Source organism: Oncorhynchus gorbuscha, linkage group LG03, assembly GCF_021184085.1.
Source record: "Oncorhynchus gorbuscha isolate QuinsamMale2020 ecotype Even-year linkage group LG03, OgorEven_v1.0, whole genome shotgun sequence".
NCBI classification, from domain to species: Eukaryota; Metazoa; Chordata; class Actinopteri; order Salmoniformes; family Salmonidae; genus Oncorhynchus; species Oncorhynchus gorbuscha.
Genome location: NC_060175.1, coordinates 62,621,495 through 62,646,821, shown reverse-complemented (window position 1 = coordinate 62,646,821; position 25,327 = coordinate 62,621,495). Strand labels below are relative to the sequence as shown.

At 43.3% G+C, this 25,327-nt stretch overlaps 1 protein-coding gene across 3 annotated transcripts in view; it reads left to right on the top strand.

Annotated features, from left to right (window-relative positions):
- LOC124031678 (metabotropic glutamate receptor 7-like) overlaps positions 1-25,327 on the top strand; it is a 151,346-nt gene that overhangs the window by 115,987 nt on the left and 10,032 nt on the right. For 2 of the 3 annotated variants that reach the window (XM_046343225.1, XM_046343224.1), the window contains exons 7-8: positions 15,439-15,578; positions 20,415-21,350. In XM_046343225.1, coding sequence (XP_046199181.1) covers positions 15,439-15,578; positions 20,415-21,350 — 1,076 coding nt within the window. The remainder of the gene's footprint in view (positions 1-15,438; positions 15,579-20,414; positions 21,351-25,327) is intronic. The other variant, XM_046343226.1, reaches the window with a different exon arrangement.

Genomic DNA, 25,327 nt, shown 5'->3' with positions numbered 1-25,327 from the left:
GTCTGTTACTTGAACTCTGTGAAGCATTTATTTGGGCTGCAATTTCTGAGGCCGGTAAATCTAATGAACGTATCCTCTGCAGCAGAGGTAAATCTGGGTTATCCATTCCTGTGATAGTCCTCATGAAAGCCAGTTTCATCATAGCACTTGATGTTTTTTTTCAAACACATTAAGAAGGAAATAAATTCCACAAATTAACTTTTAAGGTACACCTGTTAATTGAAATGCCTTCCAGGTGACTACCTCATGAAGCTGGTTGAGAGAATGCCAAGAGTGTGCAAAGCTGTCAAGGCAAAGGGTGGCGATTTGAAGAATCTTAAATATAAAATATATTTTGATTTGTTTAACACTTGTTTTTGTTACTACATGATTCCATGTGTTATTTCATAGTTTTGATGTCTTCACTATTATTCTACATACAAAATAAATACAATTCTTGACCAGTGGTGTATTTATAATTTGAAACTGATATTTGAATGAAAATACACTAAATTGACAACAACAACACATTTATTTTATATTTTACGCATGTCATATTGACCAAGAATGGAGTAACCAAAATTTAAACATTTAATATAACATACTTTTAGCATTCAAAGTATAAATTTGCCTTTTTTTCATTTTTCTAACTATACCATTCAAAATACCCATTTTTACTGATAAACATGATATATGATTAGATATATGGGGAATGTTCCACAGGTCAATAATAAAAACAGAGAGGCAGCAAGAATATTTATAATTCTGCCTGAAGCAATTTTTTGTTAATAAAACAAAATGTATCAATGGATTTAAACAAATATTCATAGGTATGTAGATACACTAACCAAGCATTAACACACTGAATAACATTTTGTTGTTGCTACTGATGCTGTGTTACTTTGTTCCCCCGTCTTCCTTATGAGTTACCTTGCTATTTGTCAATGGGTCTGCACAATTCATTCACTCTTAGAAAAAAGGGTTCCAAAAAAGTGATTTGGCTGTCCCCAAGGAGAACTCTTTTTGGTTCCAGGTAGAACCCTCTTTTGTTCCAGGTAGAACTATTTTGGGTTCCATGTAGAACCAGTGGAAAGGGTTCTACATGGAACCCAAAAGGGTCCTACCTGGAACCAAAAGGATTCTACCTAGCACCGAAAAGGGTTCTTCAACTGGTTTCCTATGGGGACAGCCAACGAACCCTTTTCGGTTTATGATAGCACCTTTTTTTCTGTTTACAAAAGTACAATATTTAGCCTGAATTGCTTCTCACAGCATTCAGCATTCAGCATTCAGAAAAAAGCAGACAAGCTGTTTCTGTCATTTGTTGCTGAACATATACATTACCTGTAATACACTTGCAATAAGACTGTCACAGAGGAATTCTCAGCTCACAAAATGTACCTTTACTCTGTTTACCCCCACTGATGCAGTAAAGTACTCCTGTATCTTTGACAGCCAAATCTCCAGTGGTGGAAAAATTACCCAATATTCATACTCAAGTAAAAGTGAAAGTCACCCAGTAAAATACTTGAGTAAAAGTATATACTTAAGTATCAAAAGTAAATGTAGTTGCTCAGATATACTTGTGTATCAAAAGTAAAATTATAAATGATTTCACATTCCTTGTATTATGCAAACCAGACGGCACAATTTTTTGGTTTTTTAAGTTTACGGATTGCCAGTGGCACACTCCAACACTCAGACATAGTTTAAAAATGAAGCATTTGTGTTTAGTGAATCTGTCAGATCAGAGGTAGTACGGATGACCAGGGATGTTCTCTTGATATGTGTGTGAATTGGACCATTTTCATGTCCTAGGCATTCGAAATCTAACGAGTACTTTTTGGTGACAGGGAAAATAAATGTTTTTATATTACATTACATTATTTTCTTTACTTTTGTATCATGGCACCGGAGATGATGGCTGACGTGTTCCTATCCAAATGTGTTTTTTGTTCTTTTTATTGCGTTGTTTGTCATTTATTTTTAAAAACTTATTTTGTACATAATGTTACTGCTACCAGAACAGCGATTACTCACCATGAACTGGCAGAAGATTTTTTTTTCATTAACCAGTCCGACGAACCCGACGTGAAGGACATACTTTCCTGGGAACAGGCCCAAATCCCTGTCATTTGCATGAAGAGGAGACAGAGAAAAAGAGGGCGGAGGTTGGGCTACCTTCTGAGAATTCATAGGCGATTGAATAAACTACCACTGCCTTCCGTTCTACTAGCTAACGTGCAACCATTGGAAAATAAAATTGACGACCTACGAGGAAGATTAAACTACCAACGGGACATTAAAAACTGTAATATTTTATGCATCAAGGAGTCGTGGCAGAACGACGACATTACCTACATACAGCTGGCTGGTTATACACTGTATCAGCAGGACAAAACAGCAGCGTATGGTAAGAAAATGGGTGGCGAATTATGTATATTTGAAAACAACAGCTGGTGCACAATATCTGGCATTACAATACCAGAGGGAAGAAAACTCTAAACCACCTTTACTCCACACACAGTGACGCGTACAAAGCTCTCCCTCGTCCCCCATTTGGCAAATCTGACCATACAGTGGCTTGCGAAAGTATTCACCCCCCGTGGCACTTACAACCTGGAATTAAAATATATATTTTTTTTTTGGGGGGGGGGGTTGTATCATTTGATTTACACAACATGCCTACCACTTTGAAGAAGCAAAATATTATTTATTGTGAAACAACAAAGAATATATACAGAAAACTGAAAACTTGAGCGTGCATAACTATTCACCCCCCCAAAGTCAATACTTTGTAGAGCCACCTTTTGCAGCAATTTCAGCTGCAGGTCTCTTGGGGTATGTCTCTATAAGCTTGGCACATCTAGCCACTGGGACTTTTGCCCATTTGTTAAAGGCAAAACTGCTCCAGCTCCTTCAAGTTGGATGGGTTCTGCTGGTGTACAGCAATCTTTACGATTCTCAATTGGATTGAGGTCTGGGATTTTACTAGGCCATTCCAAGACATTTAAATGTTTCCCTTTAAACCACCCGAGTGTTGGTTTAGCAGTATGCTTAGGGTCATTGTCCTGCTGGAAGGTGAACCTCCATTCCAGTCTCAAATTTCTGGAAGACTGAAACAGGTTTCCCTCAAGAATTTCCCTGTAATTAGTGCCATCCATCATTCCTTACATTCTGACCAGTTTCCCAGTCCCTGCCATCTTGGGATGATGAGAGGTGTTGGGTTTGCGCCAAACATAGCGTTTTCCTTGATGGCCAAAAAGCAACATTTTAGTCTCATCTGACCAGAGTACGTTCTTCCATATGTTTGGGAGTCTCCCACATGCCTTTTGGCGAACGCCAAACATGTTTGCTTATTTTTTTATTGAAGCAATTCTTTTTTTCTGTCCACTCTTCCGTAAAGCCCAGCTCTGTGGAGTGTACGGTTTAACCTCTAGCGTTGAGCAATCCTATATCCGGGAGCGTAATCATAGCCTCAAGCTCATTACCATAACGCAACGTTTCCTATTCATGAAAATCGCAAATGAAATGAAATAAATATATTGAAACACAAGCTTAGCCTTTTGTTAACAACACTGTCATCTCAGATTTTCAAAATATGCTTTAACCAAAGCTACACAAGCACTTGTGTAAGAGTATTGATAGCCTAGCATAGCATTAAGCCTAGCATTCAGCAGGCAACATTTTCACAAAAACAAGAAAAGCATTCAAATAAAATAATTTACCTTTGAAGAACTTTGGATGTTTTCAATGATGAGACTCTCAGTTAGATAGCAAATGTTCATTTTTTTCCAAAAAGATTATTTGTGTAGGAGAAATAGCTCCGTTTTGTTCATCACATTTGGCTAAGAAAAAAAACGAATATGCAGTCACATACGACGCCAAACTTTTTTCCAAATTAGCTCCATAATATCGACAGAACCATGGCAAATGTTGTTTAGAATCAATCCTCAAGGTGTTTTTCACATATCTAATCGATAATCTATCAGTGGTGGCAGCTGGCTTCTCATCAGAAGAAAACTGAAAAATGCTGCAGCTGGAGATTACGAAATAATTGCGACGAAGGACACCAAGCGACCACCTGGTAAATGTAGTCTCTTATGGTCAATCTTCCAATGATATGCCTACAAATACGTCACAATGCTGCAGACACCTTGCGGAAAACATGTAAAAGGTAAGCTGACTCCTAGCTCCTCCACAGCCATATAAGGAGTCATTGCCATGAGGCGGTTTTAAAAAATGCGGCACTTCCTGATTGTATTTTTATCTGGGTTTTTTCTGTAACATCAGTTCTGTGGCACTCACAGACAATATCTTTGCAGTTTTGGAAACGTCAGAGTGTTTTCTTTCCAAAGCTGTCAATGATATGCATAGTCGAGCATCTTTTCGTGACAAAATATCTTGTTTAAAACGGGAATGTTTTTCATCCATAAATTAAAAGCGCGCCCCCTATATCGAAGAAGTTAAAGTGGTCCTATGCAAAGATACTCCAATCTCCTCTGCAGAGCTTTGCAGCTCCTTCGGGGTTACCTTTGGTCTCTTTGATGCCTCTCTGATTAATGCCCTCATTGCCTGGTCTGTGAGTTTTGGTGGGTGGCCCTCTCTTGGCAGGTTTGTTGCGGTGCCATATTCGATCCATTTTTTAATAATGGATTTAATGGTACTCCGTGGGATGTTCAAAGTTTCGGATATTTTTTAATAACCAAACCCTGATCTGTACTTCTCCACATTTTGTCCCTGACCTGTTTGGAGAGCTCCTTGGTCTTTGTGGTGCCGCTTGCTTGGTGGTGCCCCATGCTTAGTGATGTTGCAGAATATGGGGCCTTTCAGAACAGGTGTACTGAGATCATATGACAGATCATGTGACATTTAGATTGCACAAAGGTGACTTTATTTAACTAATTATGTGACTTCTGAAGGTAATTGGTTGCACCAGATCTTATTTACGGACTTCATAGGAAAGGGGGTGAATACATATGCACAAACCACTTTTCCATTTTGAATTTTTTTCACTTCACCAATGTAGACTATTTTGAGTATATCCATTACATGAAATCCAAATAAAAATCCATTGAAATTACAGGTTGTAATGCAACAAAATAGGAAAAACACCAAGCGGGATGAATAATTTTGCAAGGCACTGTAATTATATCCTCCTGATTCCTGATTACAAGCAAAAATTAAAGCAGGAAGCACAAGTGACTTGGTCAATAAAAAGTGGTCAGATGAAGCATATGCTAAGCTACAGGGCTGTTTTGCTAGCACAGACTGAAATATGTTCCGGGATTCTTCCGATGGCTTTGAGGAGTATACCACATCAGTCATTGGCTTCTTCAATAAGTGCATTGATGACGTCGTCCCCACAGTAATCGTATGTAACCCAACCAGAATCCATGGATTCCAGGCAACATCTGCACTGAGCTAAAGGCTAGAGCTGCCACTTTCAAGGAGCGGGACTCTAATCCTGAAGCTTATAAGAAATCCCGCTATGCTCTCTGATGAACCATCAAACAGGCAAAGCATTAATACAGGACTAAGATCAAATCATACTACGGCTCCGACGCTCGTTGGATGTGGCAGGGCTTGCAAACTATTACAGACAACAAAGTGAAGCACAGCCGAGAGATGCCCGGTGAAACGAGCCTACCAGATGAGCTAATCTAATTCTACGCTCGCTTTGAGGCAAATAACACTGAAACATGCATGAGAGCACCAGCTGTTCTGGACGATTGTGTGATCACATTCTCCGCAGCCGATGTGTGTAAGATCTTTAACAGGTCGCAGGGCCAGACGGATTACCAGGATGTGTACTGCGAGCATGCGCTGACCAACTGGTTGGCATGTCTTCCCTGACATTTTTAACCTCTCCCTGTCTGAGTTTGTAATACCAATATGTTTCAAGCAGACCACAATAGTCCCTGTGCCCAAGAACACTAAGGTAACCTGCCTAAATGACTACAGAACCGTAGCACTCTCGTCTGTAGCCATGAAGTACTTTGAAAGGCTGGTCATGGATTATATCAACACCATTATCCCAGAAATCCAAGACCCACCCCAATTTGCATTCCACCCTAACAGATCCATAGATGATGCAATCTCTATTGTGCTCTTACACTGCCCTTTCCCACCGGGACAAAAGGAACACTTATGTGAGAATGATATTCATTGACAACAGCTCAGCGTTCAACACCATTGTGCCCTCAAAGCTCATCACTAAGCTTAGGAACCTGGGACTAAACACCTCCCTCTGCGACTGGATCCTGGACTTCCTGATGGGCCGCCCCCAGGTGGTAAGGGTAGGTAACAACACATCCGCCACGCTGACCCTCAACACAGGGGCCCCTCAAGGGTGCGTGCTTGGTCCCCTCTTATACTCCCTATTCACTCATGACTTCACAGCCAGGCACGACGCCAACACCATTAAGTTTGCCGACGACACAACAGTGGCCTGATCACCGACAACGATTAGACAGCCTACAGGGGGAGGTCAGAGACCTGGCCCTGTGGTGACAGGACAACAACCTCTCCCTCAACGTGATCAAGACAAAGGAGATTATAGTGGACTACAGGAAAAGGAGGACCGAGCACACCCCCATTCTCATAGACGGGGCTTTACACCACTGGAAATGTCTGTGCTCTTTACTGTATCCTGGCTGGGCTGTGTGTGCACGTACGTGTGCACGCAGGCATGTTCACATGTGTATATGTTAGAGTATGTGAATGTACATGTTTGTGTTGCCATGTGTGCGTGCCTGTGTGAGTTGTCTTTGTTGTTCTCCCTGCTGCGCTAGAGACAGAGCTCAAGAGAGTGAAGGAAAGAGAGCCCCCAGTCCACCCACACTGCTCAACACAGTACAGCAGCAATGCACTTTTGTCATGTCTTAGTTCAGAGCCCCATACGAATGTATGAATCTTTCATCTCTCACACACTGTCTGCACAGATCATTTTGTTCCCTTGGAAATAACAGGAAACGTAAAGTAGAATGGAATTTGTAATGGCTTCCTATCTGCAAGGAGAGCCACACTGCTTAATAATTTGCTTACTGACCGTGTGTGTGTGGGGTGGGGGGGATTCTTTGTACTGAAATGTGCGTGGAACAAGACAGTCTTGTAGTCCTGTCATACCAACTGCTTCCAGTGTACTATGTCAACATCTTATCAACAAATAGATACAGTATGTCAACTCTATTCCTTGTCTGTTGGAAGCAGAAGTGACAGATTGTTGACGACTACCCCTGTGTGTGTTTTTTGTTGTTTCAATTTGAAGCAGATTCTGTCGTACTGAAACTACTGTATACTGTACAGTACCAGTCAAAAGTTTGAACACACCTACATTCAAGGATTTTTTGTTTTTTGTTATTTTTACTATTTCTATATTGTAGAATAATAGTAAAGACATCAAAACTACGAAATAACACACATGGAATCATGTAGTAATCCAAAAAATGTTAAGCATATCAAAATATATTTATATTTTAGATTCTTCAAAGTAGCCACCCTTTGGCTTTATTACATTTTTGCACACTCTTGGAATCTCTCAACCAGCTTCATGAGGAATGCTTTTCAAACAGTCTTGAAGGAGTTCCCACATATGCTGAGCACTGCTTTTCCTTCACTATGCGGTCCAACTCATCCCAAACCATCTCAATTGGGTTAAAGTCAGGGGAATGTTGAGGCCAGGTTATCTGATGAAACACTCCATCACTCTCCTTCTTGGTCAAAAAGCCCTTACACAGCCTGGAGGTGTTGGGTCATTGTCATGTTGAAAAACAAATGATAGTCCCACTAAGCGCAAACCCGATGGGATGGTGTATCACTGCAGAATGCTGTGGTAGCCATGCTGTTTAAGTGTGCCTTGAATTCTAAATAAATCACAGACCGTGTAACCAGTAAAGCACCCCAACACCATCACACCTCCTCCGCCATGCTTCACGGTGGGAACCACACATGCGGAGATCCTCCGTTCAGCTATTCTGTGTCTCACAAAGAGATGGCGGTTGGAACCAAAAATCTCAAATTTGGACTTATCAGACCAAAGGAAAGATTTCAAATGTCTAATGTCCATTGCTCATGTTTCTTGACCCAAGCAAGTCTCTTCTTCTCATTGGTGTCCTTTAGTAGTGGTTTCTTTGCAGCAATTCGACCATGAAGGCCTGATTCACGCAGTCTCCTCTGAACAGTTGACGTTGAGCTGTGTCTGTTACTTGAACTCTGTGAAGCATTTATTTAGGCTGCACTAAAAGAAACTTTCAAAGTTATTGACATTTTCCGGATTGACTGACCTTCATGCTTTAACCTCTAGCGTCGAGCAATCCCATATCCGGGAGCGTAATCATAGCCTCAAGCTCATTACCATAACACAACGTTTCCTATTCATGAAAATTGCAAATGAAATTAAATAAATATATTCAAACACAAGCTTAGCCTTTTGTTAACAACACTGTCATCTCAGATTTTCAAAATATGCTTTTCAACCAAAGCTACATAAGCATTTGTGTAAGAGTATTGATAGCCTAGCATAGCATTAAGCCTAGCATTCAGCAGGCAACATTTTCACAAAAACAAGAAAAGCATTCAAATAAAATAATTTACCTTTGAAGAACTTCGGATGTTTTCAATGACGAGACTCTTAATTAGATAGCAAATGTTCATTTTTTCCAAAAATATTATTTGTGTAGGAGAAATAGCTCCGTTTTGTTCATCACGTTTGGCTAAGAAAAAAAACAAATATGCAGTCACTTACAATGCCAAACCTTTTTCCAAATTAGCTCCATAATATCGAAAGAAACATGGCAAACGTTGTTTAGAATCAATCCTCAAGGTGTTTTTCACATATCTATTCGATAATCTATCAGTGGTGGCAGTTGGCTTCTCATCAGAAGCAAGCGGAAAAATACTGCAGCTGGAGATTACGCAATAATTGCGACGGAGGACACCAAGCGACCACCGGGTAGATGTAGTCTCTTATGGTCAATCTTCAAATGATATGCCTACAAATACGTCACAATGCTGCAGACACCTTGGGGAAAACGTGGAAAACGTAAGCTGACTCCTAGCTCCTTCACAGCCATATAAGGAGTCATTGGCATGAGGAGATGTTTAAAAATGTGTCACTTCCTGATTGGATTTTTATCTGGAACATCAGTTCTGTGGCACTCACAGACAATATCTTTGCAGTTTTGGAAACGTCAGAGTTTTACATTTACATTTAAGTCATTTAGCAGACGCTCTTATCCAGAGCGACTTACAAATTGGTGCATTCACCTTATGACATCCAGTGGAACAGCCACTTTACAATAGTGCAACTAAATCTTTTAAGGGGGGGGGGGTGAGAAGGATTACTATATCCTATCCTAGGTATTCCTTAAAGAGGTGGTGATTGACTCCGCTGTCCTGGCGTCGTGAGGGTGTTTGTTCCACCATTGGGGGGCCAGAGCAGCGAACAGTTTTGACTGGGCTGAGCGGGAACTGTACTTCGTCAGTGGTAGGGAGGCGAGCAGGCCAGAGGTGGATGAACGCAGTGCCCTTGTTTGGGTGTAGGGCCTGATCAGAGCCTGGAGGTACTGAGGTGCCGTTCCCCTCACAACTCCGTAGGCAAGCACCATGGTCTTGTAGCGGATGAGAGCTTCAACTGGAAGCCAGTGGAGAGAACGGAGGAGCGGGGTGACGTGAGAGAATTTGGGAAAGTTGAACACCAGACGGGCTGCGGTGTTCTGGATGAGTTGTAGGGGGTTAATGGCACAGGCAGGGAGCCCAGCCAACAGCGAGTTGCAGTAATCCAGACAGGAGATGACAAGTGCCTGGATTAGGACCTGCGCCGTTTCCTGTGTGAGGCAGGGTCGTACTCTGTGGATGTTGTAGAGCATGAACCTACAGGAACGGGCCACCGCCTTGATGTTAGTTGAGAACGACAGGGTGTTGTCCAGGATCACGCCAAGGTTCTTAGCGCTCTGGGAGGAGGACACAATGGAGTTGTCAACCGTGATGGCGAGATCATGGAACGGGCAGTCCTTCCCCGGGAGGAAGAGCAGCTCCGTCTTGCCGAGGTTCAGCTTGAGGTGGTTTTTTCAGAAGGGGTGCAACTCTCGCTCTCTTGAAGACGGAAGGGACGTAGCCAGCGGTCAGGGATGAGTTGATGAGCGAGGTGAGGTAAGGGAGAAGGTCTCCGGAAATGGTCTGGAGAAGAGAGGAGGGGATAGGGTCAAGCGGGCAGGTTGTTGGGTGGCCGGCCATCACAAGACGCGAGATTTCATCTGGAGAGAGAGGGGAGAAAGAGGTCAGAGCACAGGGTAGGGCAGTGTGAGCAGAACCAGCGGTGTCGTTTGACTTAGCAAACGAGGATTGGATGTCGTCGACCTTCTTTTCAAAATGGTTGACGAAGTCCTCTGCAGAGAGGGAGGAGGGGGGGGGGGATTCAGGAGGGAGGAGAAGGTGGCAAAGAGCTTCCTAGGGTTAGAGGGAGATGCTTGAAACTCAGACAACGCTGGGCCAATTGTGCGCTGCACTATGGGACTCCCAATCACAGCCAGTTGTGATACAGCCTGGATTTGAACCAGGGTGTCTGTAGTGCCATAGACCGCTGCACCACTTGGGAGTCATAAGGCCAGGGTAGTTTGGAATTTAGAGTGGTAGAAAGTGGCTTTAGCAGCAGAGACAGAAGAGGAAAATGTAGAGAGGAGGGAGTGAAAGGATGCCAGGTCCGCAGGGAGGCGAGTTTTCCTCCATTTCCGCTAGGCTGCCCGGAGCCCTGTTCTGTGAGCTCGCAATGAGTCGTCGAGCCACGGAGCGGGAGGGGAGGACCGAGCCGGCCTGGAGGATAGGGGGCATAGAGAGTCAAAGGATGCAGAAAGGGAGGAGAGGAGGGTTGAGGAGGCAGAATCAGGAGATAGGTTGGAGAAGGTTTGAGCAGAGGGAAGAGATGATAGGATGGAAGAGGAGAGAGTAGCGGGGGAGAGAGAGCGAAGGTTGGGACGGCGCGATACCATCCGAGTAGGGGCAGTGTGGGAAGTGTTGGATGAGAGCGAGAGGGAAAAGGATACAAGGTAGTGGTCGGAGACTTGGAGGGGAGTTGCAATGAGGTTAGTGGAAGAACAGCATCTAGTAAAGATGAGGTCGAGCGTATTGCCTGCCTTGTGAGTAGGGGGGGAAGGTGAGAGGGTGAGGTCAAAAGGGGAGAGGAGTGGAAAGAAGGAGGCAGAGAGGAATGAGTTAAAGGTAGACGTGGGGAGGTTAAAGTCGCCCAGAACTGTGAGAGGTGAGCCGTCCTCAGGAAAGGAGCTTATCAAGGCATCAAGCTCATTGATGAACTCTCCAAGGGAACCTGGAGGGCGATAAATGATAAGGATGTTAAGCTTGAAATCGGCGGGTAACTGTGACAGCGAGGAATTCAAAGGAGGCGATAGACAGATGGGTAAGGGGAGAAAGAGAGAATGACCACTTGGGAGAGATGAGGATCCCGGTGCCACCACCCCGCTGACCAGAAGCTCTCGGGGTGTGCGAGAACATGTGGGCGGACGAAGAGAGAGCAGCAGGGGTAGCAGTGTTATCTGTGGTGATCCATGTTTCCGTCAGTGCCAAGAAGTCGAGGGACTGGAGGGAGGCATAGGCTGAGATGAACTCTGCCTTGTTGGCCGCAGATCGGCAGTTCCAGAGGCTACCGGAGACCTGGAACTCCACGTGGGTCGTGCGCGCTGGGACCACCAGATTAGGGTGGCCGCGGCCACGCGGTGTGGAGCGTTTGTATGGTCTGTGCAGAGAGGAGAGAACAGGGATAGACAGACACATAGTTGACAGGCTACAGAAGAGGCTATGCTAATGCAAAGGAGATTGGAAGGACAAGTGGACTACACGTCTTTCCAAAGCTGTCAATTATATGCATAGTCGAGCATCTTTTCGTGACAAAATATCTTGTTTTTAAACGGGAACGTTTTTCATCCAAAAGTTAAAATAGCGCCCCCTATATCCAAGAAGTTAAAGCAGAGACAGACTGCCGTTTATCTTTGCTTATTTGAGCTGTTCTTGCCATAATATGGACTTGGTCTTTTACCAAATAGGACTATCTTCTGTATACCACCAATACCTTGTCACAACACAACTGATTGGCTCAAATGCTTTTAGCAGGAAAGAAATTCCACAAATGAACTTTTAACAAGGCACACATGTTAATTGAAATGCATTCCAGGTTACTACTTCGTGAAACTGGTTGAGAGAATGCCAATGAGTAGGTGTTTCCAAACTTTTGACGGGTACTGTATGTTTAGTGTAACTATCTGTAGCGTAACACTTTACATGAGCCTTTTGTCTTATTCAGGGCTACATAAATATGACATAATACTGACACAATTGATGTCCTAAACATTTATGACAGCTGATGTTAGCTTATGACAACTGACAATACATTTCCTTGACACAAACCATTGCCTATCGGCGAAATATTCTGCACACATTCGGAGTGGAAGTTGTTTCGGTGAATTAGCTCAATTGAGCTCTTCTAATATCCCTTACACTACTCAGTATCTTCAACAGCTATGAAAATGGCCACATTAATATTCTGTATGACTAATGTGCAGGAAACGTAAGGAGAAAACGAAAGCAACTCATTTACTTTGATGGTCATACAAACTTTGATGGAGTGGCAGATTCGGTTCTCCCATGAGATTTATGTATACTTTAGGTCTCTTCCTGTATGTATGGTGCATATAAATGAGGTTTTACTCCCTATAATCTAGTTTCTTGCTGCTAGAGGAGAGATTTTGGCTTTCCTCTTTTGTTGAATGTTCAATGACAAATGTCCTTGAAAAAAAACTGGAGTGTAGGCTACTGAAATTCCCTATTGACAAAACCTAAAAGGGAAGGTATTCAGAATTGGGGTACAGCCTCTACCTAACAAAGCCAAAGGCCTACACAAAACACAAAGGCAACATGTCCTCACAACCATTTTGGACAGGTGTTATTGGTCATTCCCCTTTTAGACTTTTTATAGTCAGGACTATTACTCCAGTCATTTCCCATGCCACATCTGATTCGAGTCCCGTCCCCATCCGATTTTAGAAATGGTGTCTACTATGCCTTTGAGTTATTGTATGCACTGCCAAGGTTAACTCACTGTTGAACTGAAGGAGTAATAGTCCTTCTTACAATGGCAGGATGAGAGGCATCGACCTCACTGTGTGTTGTATAAATCAATTCAAATCAAATGTTGTATGTCACATGCGCCGAATACAACAGCTGTAGAGCTTACAGTGAAATGCTTACTTACAAGCCCTTAACTTCTTAAGCGCACCCGACACGCAGGCGTCCCATCTAGCCATCTGGAAATGCAAATGCGCTACGCTAAATGCTAATAGCACTCGTTAAAACTCAAACGTACATTAAAACACACATGCAGGGTACTGAATTAAAGCTACACTCGTTGTGAATCCAGCCAACAAGTCAGATTTTTAAAATGCTTTTCGGCGAAAGCATGAGAAGCTATAATCTGATAGCATGCAACACCCCAAAATACCTGAAGGGGACGTAAACAAAATAATTAGCATAGCCGGCGCTACACAAAACGCAGAAATAAAATATAAAACATTCATTACCTTTGACGATCTTCTTTGTTGGCACTCCTAGATGTCCCATAAACATCACTATTGGGTCTTTTTTTCCGATTAAATCGGTCCATATATACCCTAAATATCGATCTATGAAAAGTGTGTGATCAAAGAAAAAACAGCGTTTTAAAACGCAACGTCATTTTTTTTTTATAAAAAAAGTTGACGATAAACTTTCACAAAACACTTCGAAATACTTTTGTAATCCAACTTTAGGTATTAGTAAACGTTAATAATCTATCAAATTGATCACGGGGCGATGTGTATTCAATAGCTCCACGTCTGAAAATCATGGTCGGAAATTTCTCATCCAAAACAACCTGTCGGAGACCGGAAGGAATGGGCTCTCTCTTACTCGTTTGACCAAGAAACAAAGCCCAGGCAATTGACAAGACTGGCGACATCCTGTGGAAGCTGTAGGACTTGCAATCTCAGCCCCATGTAATTTGCTTTCCAATAGACAATACATGCAAGTGGCACATTGATATATTTTCCAGATTTTGGTGATCAGTTTTTCTTCCGCTTTTTGATGAAACACACGTTATGTTATAGTCACAGCCGTGATTTAACCAGTTTTAGAAACGTCAGAGTGTTTTTTATCCACACATACTAATCATGTGCATATACTATATTCCTGGCATGAGTAGCAGGACGCTGAAATGTTGTGCGATTTTTAACAGAATGTTCGAAAAAGTAGGGGGTAGGCTTAACAGGTTTTAACCAACAATGCAGTTTTAAGAAAAATATGTGTTAAGTAAAAAATAGATAAGTAAAAAAATCTAAAATAAAAGTAACAAATAATTAAAGAGCAGCAGTAAAATAACTGTAGCGAGGCTATATACAGGGGGTACCGGTACAGAGTCAATGTGCGGGTGCACTGTTTAGTCGAGGTAATTGAGGTAATATGTACATGTAGGTAGAGTTAAAGTGACTATGCATAGGGGTCTATGTCACATCAAAAATCAGGGCCACACATTTCTTCTTAGTTGGTTTCACGGAAAGTTCTCACGGACATCTTCATTATGGCGAGGTCATACACACATACACATGCACATAGATAGCCTACACAACTATACACTCACACACTCACAAACACATGCACACACACACACACAAATCAGGCCACAGATTTAATTTCTCAAATACCGTGTTGGAGGTGTCCAGAACCTTCAGTAAGTTAATTAGCCTGCGGTCCTCTGCTTGCTACAAACTGCGACCAAATGGGGACCGTATGATGCTTTGGCTGACCTATTTATCTTACTTTGCTTCATCTCCTGTCCAGCATGTGTGATTGAGATGGTTTTACTTTTGAACCTAGGAAATGTGCATCCGTCTCGAAGAACAGGCACCTTGTGCTATTACTAATGCACAGATGTGATAACCTAAAGCTGAACACTGCTTCATTGATGCTGCGATTAGACCTGGTGATGTATCACACAGCTCTGATGTGAAATGTAGGGCTGCGGTGTGGTTTTGGATAGCCTTAGTACACACTCTTTCACAGCAGAGCAATCATCTCAGTCAGTCTGGAGTTAGCTGACTTGCTCGCCTTCTAATGGGGACAGGATATGAGTCATGGTCATTATGAATAGGCCATTAGCACATGAGCACACCCTGTGGCCCTCGATGTCCATACAGCCGTTTATAGCTGGTAAACGACAGAACAAAGGACACTAGGTTAAATGTCAATGTTTCTCTCACAGGGGTTTATGTACTGTTGGCCAAACCAACCACAGGCCTATAATGGTTGAATCTTAAAATAAAAAGGGCCTGTGTAATTCATGTATTTGCACAAATATGTACTCAATATAAAAACTAACACATACATTTTCAATTGCTCCTTCCTTCTGTCTTCCTGCAGGTAGTGCAGGCACGTCGGTTATGTTTAATAAAAACGGTGACGCCCCGGGACGCTACGACCTGTTCCAGTTCCAGATGACCAACTCCAGTGTTCCTGAGTACAGGCCCATCGGACAGTGGGTGGAGACACTCCAACTCAGGGTAAGTTTAAGGCCTGTAATCTTGGCTGTGACCAAGGACACATGGTCCAAGAATCCTTAGCATACTTATAATGGCCTTATTTGATTATATTTATGATCAATAGAAATGCATTTAATTAATTTTAGAAAAATGTGAGTGGATAATAGGCCAAATCTACCACACAACCAAAGCTGATTTTTGAAGGTTCTGGAGGCAGAATGCAAAACAGAAAAAAGTCGATGCACACTTCCAGTCAAATGCACATTTCTTTAAATAGTATCAAAGCTTTCAGTCAGTCGACTTTCATCAGAGCATGCTTTGATGAATGCTCTGATGAAGGTCGACTGGCTGAAAGCTCAGCTACTATTTAAAGCAATTGGCATCAGACTGAAAGTGTGCAGAGACTTTTTCCTTTTTATCAGAGAAATGTAAGTTCAAACGAAGCACTTGAGAAAATGGTGATTGATTGGACACTAATTAGTACACAACTTGTTTAGGAAGAGCAATGTCAAATCAAATTGAGGAATTAGCCTGTAGTAATGAGAATGTTGCTGTTGCTTTTTGGTAAGACAACGATAAGTTGTCCATGACGGAAAAAGACTGACACGTGTCTAATGAAATATGTTTGTCAAGAAATATTGAGGAGACAGATTGATTATGTCATCTCTGATGAAGAGCTGCATCAAAATGTGTCTAAAAGTGGCTTAAATCCTCCCTGACAACAACAAACCCAACAAACCACCCCTCCTCCCAAAAAAATAAATTATCCGTATCAGTCCAAGGTGACAAATCTTGCTTTGTGGTCTCCATAGCAACAGTGGTGTTGGTCTCATTACTGTTTCCAGCCGGAGAGTCAGTGTTTAATCAGGAACTGTTCCAGGGAGTAACATTGTCCACGTAACAAATCACAGTCCCTGCACAGATAACAGATAGCAGATCACAATCCACTGAGACAGCGTTGAAACAACACATTTGTCATGCAGGTACATGTGAGCTGCAGGACATGAGAGAGCAGCATGTACAGGAATGCTCACACACTGTAGTCGTTGTAGGTTTTGGCTTGCACTAATGTATTTTTTGGTTGTGTAATATCTTAAAGCCTCAGGACAGACTTTAATGTGATTATTATCAGAGCAATTTACATAATCATTGTTTTTTGGGAGCCAGAGACATGGGGAAAATTATACAAGTTGTGATGTGGGATGACAAAGAGTTCTTCAAGATGACTTCAAATCAAAAAGTATTTGTCACATGCGCCGAATACAACAGGTAGACCTTACAGTCAAATGATTACTTACAAGCCCTTAACCAACAATGCATTTTTTTTAGAAATACCCCCAAAAAGTAAGAGATAAGAGTAACAAATAATTATAGAGCAGCAGTAAATAACAATATCGGGGCTATATACAGGGAGTACCAGTACAGAGTCAATGTGAGGCGGCACCGGTATTGAGGTAATTGAGGTAATATGTACATGTTAGTAGAGTTATTAAAGTGACTATGTATAGATAATAACATAGAGTAGCAGCATCGTAGAAGGGGGTGGGGGCAATGCAAATAGTCTGGGAAGCCATTTCATTAGATGTTCAGGAGTCTTATGGCTTGTGGGTAGAAGCTGTTTTAGAAGCCTCTTGGACCTAGACTGGCGCTCCGGTACTGCTTGCCGTGCGGTAGCAGAGAGCACAGTCTATGACTAGGGTGGCTGGAGTCTTTGAGGTCCTTCCTCTGACACCGCCTGGTATAGAGGTCCTGGTCGGCAGGAAGCTTGGCCCCAGTGATGTACTGGGCCATTCACACTACCCTCTGTAGTGCCTTGCATTCGGAGGCCGAACAGTTGCCATACCAGGCAGTTATGCAGCCCGTTAGGATGCTCTCGATGGTGCAGCTGTAAAATATTTTGAGGATCTGAGGAACCATGCCAAATCTTTTCAGTCTTTTTTCAGTCTTTTCAGTCTTCACAACTGTCTTGGTGTGCTTAGACCATATTAGTTTATTGGTGATGTGGACGCCAATGAACTTGAAGCTCTCCACCTGCTCCACTACATCCCTGGTTGAAGACAATGGGGGTGTGCTCGGTCCTCCATTGAATCGCGGGAACATATTCCAGTCTGTGCTATCAAAACAGTCCTGTAGTTTAGCAACCGCTTCATCTGACCACATTTTTATTGACCGAGTCACTGGTGCTTCCTTCTTTAATTTTTGCTTGTAATCAGGAATTATGGTCAGATTTGCCAAATGAAGGGTGAGGGAGAGCTTTGTACGCATCTCTGTGTGTGGAGTAAAGGTGGTCTAGAGTTTTTTCCACTCTGTTTGCACATTTGACGTGCTGATATAAAATAGGTCAAACTGATTTAAGCTTCCCTGCATTAAAGTCCCCGGCCGCTAGGAACGACGCCTCTGGATTATAGCGTTTTCTTTTGGCGGTATACAGCTCATTGAGTGCAGTTTTAGTACCAGCATCGGTCTGTGGTTGTATGTAGACAGCTACGAAAAATACAGATGAAAACTGTCTAGGTAGATAGTGTGGTCTACCGCATATCATGAGATACTCTACCTCAGGCGAGAAAAACCTTGAGACTTCCTTAGATATCGTGCACAAGCTGTTGTTTACAAATATGCATAGGCTCTCGCCCCGTTACCAGAGGCTGCTGTTCTATCCTGCCGAAAGTGTGTATAACCCGCCAGCTGTATGTCATTAATGTCGTCGTTCAGCCACGACTCATTGAAACATAAGATATTACAGTTTTTAATGTCCCGTTGGTAAGATATACGTGCTTTCAGTTCATCCCATTTATTTTCCATGGATTGAACGTTAGCTAACAGTACTGATTGCAAAGGCAGGTTAGCCACTCGTCATCTGATCCTCACAAGGCACCCCGATCTCTTTCATCGAAATCTCAGTTTCTTTCTCCAGCGACTGACGGGGATGAGGGCCTGTTCGGGTGTTTGGAGTATATCCTTCCCGTCCGACTCATTAAAGAAAATTCTTCATCCAGTTCGAGGTGAGTAATCGCTGGTCTGATGTCCAGGATCTCTTTTCGGTCATAAGAGACGGTAGCAGCAACATTATGTACAAAATAAGTTACAAGCGATGCGAAAAAAACAAACAAGATAGCAGGCGTTCCTCTAGCGGACCCCTCGACAACATTCCGCTGAAAAGGCAGCACGCAAAATTCAAAAATATTTTTTTGAAATATGTAACTTTCACACATTAACAAGTCCAATACAGCAAATGAAAGATACACTTCTTGTTAACCTTTTTGGAACAGGGGGCATCATTTTCACTTTTGGATGAATAGCGTGCCTCCTACTCTGTCTCAGATGCTAATATATGCATATTATTAGTATTGAATAGAAAACACTCTGAAGTTTCTAAAACTGTTTGAATGATGTCTGTGAGTATAACAGAACTCATATGGCAGGTGAAAACCTGAGAAAAATACACCCAGGAAGTGGGAAATCTGAGGTTGTAGTTTTTCAAAGCTTGGCCTACCGAATACACAGTGTCTATGGAGTCAAGTTGCACTTCCCAAGGCTTCCACTAGAGGTCAACCATCTTTAGAAACTTGTTTTAGGATTCTACTATGAAGGAGGGGCTCATGAGACCTGTTTGAGTCAGTAGTCTGGCAGAGTGCCTTGGTCTCATTATGCGCATCACAAGAGAGTTAGCACTCGTTCCAGTGCTTTTCTTCAGACATAGGAATTCTCCGGTTGGAACGTTATTGATGATTTATGTTAAAAAGATCCTAAAGATTGATTCCATACATCGTTTGACTTGTTTCTACGACCTGTAACGGAACTTTCCGAGTTTTTGTCTGGACGAAGTGCTCGCGTCTCATGAAGATGGATTACTGGGCTGAACACGGTAACAACAAGTGGCTATTTGGACATAAATGATGGACTTTATGGAGCAAATCAGTCATTTATTGTCGAACTGGGATTCCTGGGAATGAATATTTATAGTGTTATTTCTAACTTCTGTTGAATCCAACATGGCGGATATTTCTCTGGCTGGATTGGGCTCTGAGCGCCGTTCTCAGATTATGCTTTTTCCGTAAAGTTTTTTTGAAATCGGACAGAGCGGTTGCATTAACCTCTAGCGATGAGCAATCCCGTATCCGTGAGCGTAATCATAGCCTCAAGCGCATTACCATAACGCAACGTTTCCTATTCATGAAAATCGCAAATGAAATGAAATAAATATATTGAAACACAAGCTTAGCCTTTTGTTAACAACACTGTCATCTCAGATTTTCAAAATATGTGTTACAGCCAACGCTAGACAAGCATTTGTGTAAGTTTAGCATGGCATAATGTATGCTAGGCTGTGCTGGCAGCAGGCAACATGACATTTTTAAGGTGGTAAATCTGATTCTCCTAAACTAATCCCATTTTTCATACCTCTCTGGCTTCTGCACTCTTTATTTCATGGTTTCTCTCTTTGAATTTTATTTAATAAAAATGCAAGTGCTGTCTCCATGGTGATATCAATTACTCTTGAATAAGGAATAGGACACTTGAAAGTATATTGGCTTATTTTTGTTATTCTTAGCAGTCTTATGATTGGAAATAGGAAAAATATATTTTATTCTCCACTGCAACAACTCAGTGGAGGTTATATTAAGTGTAATTTAAAGTATTGTGCTTACTGCAGTAGTAGCGAGTTAGCCAGTAAGACATGGTGTGACACAAGACATGTACCTCATCCTGTATGCACACACCATGTCCAGGCCCATTTGCCTGTCAGGTAGATGTAAACCGCTTCATCCCTATCGACTAGCCCTCTTATCTGAAGTGCTACCTCCACTGCTTATCTCCCTCTCACCCCGTGGCCTGTGTCCTCTCTCTTTCTCTCAGCTCGAGGAGATGCAGTGGCCAGTAGGGGAGCCGGGTGTCCCTATCTCTGTGTGCAGTCTGCCCTGTAAGACAGGTGAGAGGAAGAAGAGGGTGAAGGGCATGCCATGCTGCTGGCACTGTGAGCTGTGTGATGGCTACCAGTACCAATACGATGAGACCTTGTGCCGCCTGTGCTCCTACGACATGAGGCCTGACCCAAACCGGACGACCTGCCAACCTATCCCCATCGTCAAGCTGGAGTGGCACTCCCCCTGGGCAGTCATTCCCGTCTTCCTTGCCATGCTGGGCATCATCGCCACCATCTTCGTCATGGCAACGTTCGTACGCTACAACGACACACCTATTGTGCGGGCATCGGGCCGCGAGCTGAGCTATGTGCTGCTGACGGGCATATTCCTGTGCTACATCATCACCTTCCTGATGATCGCCAAGCCCGATGTGGGCGTGTGCTCCTTCCGGAGAATCTTCTTGGGCCTGGGGATGAGCATCAGCTACGCCGCACTGCTCACCAAGACCAACCGCATCTACCGGATCTTTGAGCAGGGCAAGCAGACGGTGACCGCCCCACGTTTCATCAGCCCCACCTCCCAGATCGCTATCACCTCCTCCCTCATCTGCCTGCAGCTGCTGGGCGTGCTCATCTGGTTCGCCGTGGACCCGCCCAACACAGTAATCGACTACGACGAGCAAAGGACCATGAACCCCAACCTGGCGCGTGGCGTGCTGAAGTGTGACATCACGGACCTGCAGATGATCTGTTCGCTGGGCTACAGCATCCTGCTGATGGTCACATGTACCATCTATGCCATCAAAACCCGGGACGTGCCAGAGGACTTCAACGAGGCCAAGCCCATCGGCTTCACCATGTACACCACATGTATTGTGTGGCTGGCCTTCATCCCCATCTTCTTTGGCACGGCCCAATCTGCAGAGAAGGTGAGTCATCCCTCTCCTTCTCTCCGCCTGCGCTGCTTCCGCTCCTTCCAGCCTGTGTTTTATCTCATACAAACACACACATTGACACTGACACACACATAAAGATGCAAAAAACAGAAACACACATAAGAAAATGCACACACACAGTGGCTGTGTGTGTTCAAGACTCATTTTCTTTTGATTTCAAATTCACATGGCTTAGATGTGCATAAAAACCCACACAGGGACCGCAGGAGACGTAAATAGGCATTGTAAAGGGGAGGGGGGCATTCTAAGAAGATGAATGCTGTGAGATGCCTGAGGAGAGCATGGAAAAGAGAGGGGTAGTAATTATCTTAGCTCTCACGCCTGGGGCTCGACACTATTATGCCTCATCCTGTGGAGGAAGAGGGGGTGGAGGAGGAGGTGGAATAGGAGGAGGAGGAGGAGGAGAAGAAAAGGGGATAAGTCGTCTGACTCAAGACATTCCATTCCTTGACAAGGTGCACTTTAGAAATGCACTTGACATCAGCAGTTACTGGAGTTGATTGAAAATCCTTACCCCCTATGCTAGTCATTGCTTATCTGAACAGTATTGGTCAGAATACAGATGCCTTTATCTGCTCTATTCATGAGTTTCGTGTGATGCTTGGCAGGCCTTGTGTACATGATGTAGCTGAGTGGATGTTTTCCACTGACAGAATATCGACGTCGACAGGAAAGTGTTACTCCTAACGTTTTAAAAGAGCCACACTGTTCAATATCCTTCCTGCTAGGCTACGGAAAGAGGAATATTATTTTCCTCATCAATTTGCCTCTGATTTCATAGATAAATTACACTCTCAGAAGCGATTAGGAGTTCATTATGTTACGCCCAGTGACTAGAGAGCCTGTAACGTGTTTATCTATCTTCATGCAGTTAACTCTTACAGAACACTGGCTATCGTCTTACATACTCCTAAGCCACAAAGAAAGTGCTAGCCTCTTGATGCAAGGTTATATGTAGGCCCACTCCTGTGGCCTTCAGCAGATAGGGAGGAGTGGTGTTTACAGGGACCCCTCCATTACCCCTTAAGTGTGTGTGTGTGTGTGTGTGTGTGTGTGTGTGTGTGTGTGTGTGTGTGTGTGTGTGTGTGTGTGTGTGTGTGTGTGTGTGTGTGTGTGTGTGTGTGTGTGTGTGTGTGTGTGTGTGTGTGTGTGTGTGTGTCTGTGTGTGTGTGTGTGTGTGTGTGTGTGTGTTTGTGTGTACATGTACATATCTGTGTGTGTTTGCTTTGCATACAGGGATTGTTTGCTGTATTTGACCAGGCTCCTTGTCTCAAAATTACCTTGCACTTGTTGCTTTCGACTGAAAAGGCCCCGTTTCATTTAGATTAATCTAAAACATTCAGGGACTCCGATTATCTAAAGATGTGTCGCAACATGTTGGCGTACGATACCAGGCAACTCCTAATATTGAGACTAAGATTGTGATATCCAGTTGACCTTATGTTATTGTATCTTGCTTTGATCGCACAGCTAAAGTTCTATTGCGTATTGACTAAATTCTCTACAGCTCCGCGCCAACCTGATGCCTGCCGTTGTTTTTCCGCACCTGTGCCTACCCGACACCCAAGCCCATGTTGTGTGAAGCCATGTACACACGGCAAGAAAATATCACTTTGCCCCCCTCTACACCTGCATTCGCTCAGTCAGCCACTCATCAGTCAGCATACAGGCTAATGACTGAGAATCACCAGCTTCCAAATCCAACTTGTTTCATGTTCCGCTGCCTTCCACTCACTAGGAATGGGGAATAATCCAATAGTACATAACTTTTGGAGTAGAACTACAGTGCATTCGGAAAGTATTCAAGACCCTTGACTTTTTCCACAGTTCGTTAGGATACAACCTTGTTCTAAAATAGATTAAATAGTTTTTTTTCTTCATCAATCTGCACACAATACCCCATAATGACTAAGTATAAACATGTTTTAAGAAATGTTTGCAAATTTATAAAAATTGAAAACCGAAATATGACATTTACATAAGTATTCAGACCGTTCACTCAGTAATTTGTTGAAGCACCTTTGGCAGCGATTACAGCCGAGAGTCTTCTTGGGTATGAAGCTACAAGCTTGGCACACCTGTATTTGGGGATTTTCTCCCATTCTTCTCTGTAGATCCTCTAAAACTCTGTCAGGTTGGATGGGGAGCGTCGCTGCACAGCTATTTTCAGGCCTCTCCAGAGATTTTGGATCGAGCTTTGGATGGGCTACTCAAGGACATTCAGAGACTTGTACAGAAGCAACTCCTGCATTGTGTTGGTTGTGTGCTTAGGGTCATTATTCTGTTGGAAGGTTAACCTTCGCCCCAGTCTAAGGTCCTGAGCACTCTGGAGCAGGTTTTCATCAAGGATCTCTCTGTACTTTACTCCACTCATCTTTCCCTCGATCCTGACTAGTCTCCTAGTCCCTGACACTGAAAAGCATCCCCACAGCATGATGCTGCCACCACCATGCTTCACTGTAGGGATGGTGCCAGGTTTTCTCCAGGCGTGACGCTTGGCATTCAGGCCAAAGTGTTCAATCTTGGTTTCATCAGACCAGATAATCTTGTTTCTCATCAGTCGGTGAGTCCTTTAAGTGGCTTTTGGCAAACCAAGCGGGCTGTCATGTGACTTTTACTGAGGAGGGGCTTCCGTCTGGCGCCTCTCCCATAAAGGCGTGATGCAGAGATTGTTGTCCTTCAGGCCTTTCTCTCCCGATTGCTCAGTTTGGCCGGGCGGCCAGCTCTAGGAAGAACCTTGGTGGTTCCAAACCTTTTCAATTTATGAATGAGGCAACTGTGTTCTTGCGGACCTACAATGCTGCATAAATGTTTGGTACCCTTCCCCAGGTCTGTGCCTCGACACAATCCTGTCTCGGAGCTCTTTGGACAATTCCTTTGACCTCTAGCTTGGTTTTTGATCTAACATTCAATGTTAACTCTGGGATCTTATATAGACAGGTGTGTGCCTTTCAAAATCATGTCTAATCAATTGAATTTACCACAGGTGGACTCAGGTTGTAGAAATATCTCCAGGATGATCAATGGAAACAGGATGCACCTGAGCTTAATGTGGAGTCTCATATCAAAGGGTCTGAATACTTATGTAAATAAGGTATTTCTGTTTTAATATTTAATACATTTTCAAAAATGTATCAAAACCTGTATTCCCTTTGTTATCCACATCGATGGAACAGTAGTGGAGAGGGTAGCAAGTTTTAAGTTCCTCGGCATACACATCACAGACAAACTGAATTGGTCCACTCACACTGACAGCGTCGTGAAGAAGGCGCAGCAGCGCCTCTTCAACCTCAGGAGGCTGAGGAAATTCGGCTTGTCACCAAAAGCACTCACAAACTTCTACAGATGCACAATCGAGAGCATCCTGGCGGGCTGTATCACCGTATCTCCGCCCTCAACCGTAAGGCTCTCCAGAGGGTAGTGAGGTCTGCACAACGCATCACCGGGGGCAAACTACCTGCCCTCCAGGACACCTACACCACCCGATGTTACAGGAAGGCCATAAAGATCATCAAGGACATCAACCACCCGAGCCACTGCCTGTTCACCCCGCTATCATCCAGAAGGCGAGGTCAGTACAGGTGCATCAAAGCTGGGACCGAGAGACTGAAAAACAGCTTCTATCTCAAGGCCATCAGACTGTTAAACAGCCACCACTAACATTGAGTGGCTGCTGCCAACACACTGTCACTGACACTGACCCAACTCCAGCCACTTCAATAATGGGAATTGATGGGAAATGATGTCAATATATCACTAGCCACTTTAAACAATGCTACCTTATATAATGTTACTTACCCTACATTATTAATCTCATATGCATACGTATATACTGTACTCTATATCATCGACTGCATCCTTATGTAATACATGTATCACTAGCCACTTTAACTATGCCACTTTGTTTACTTTGTCTACATACTCATCTCATATGTATATACTGTACTCGA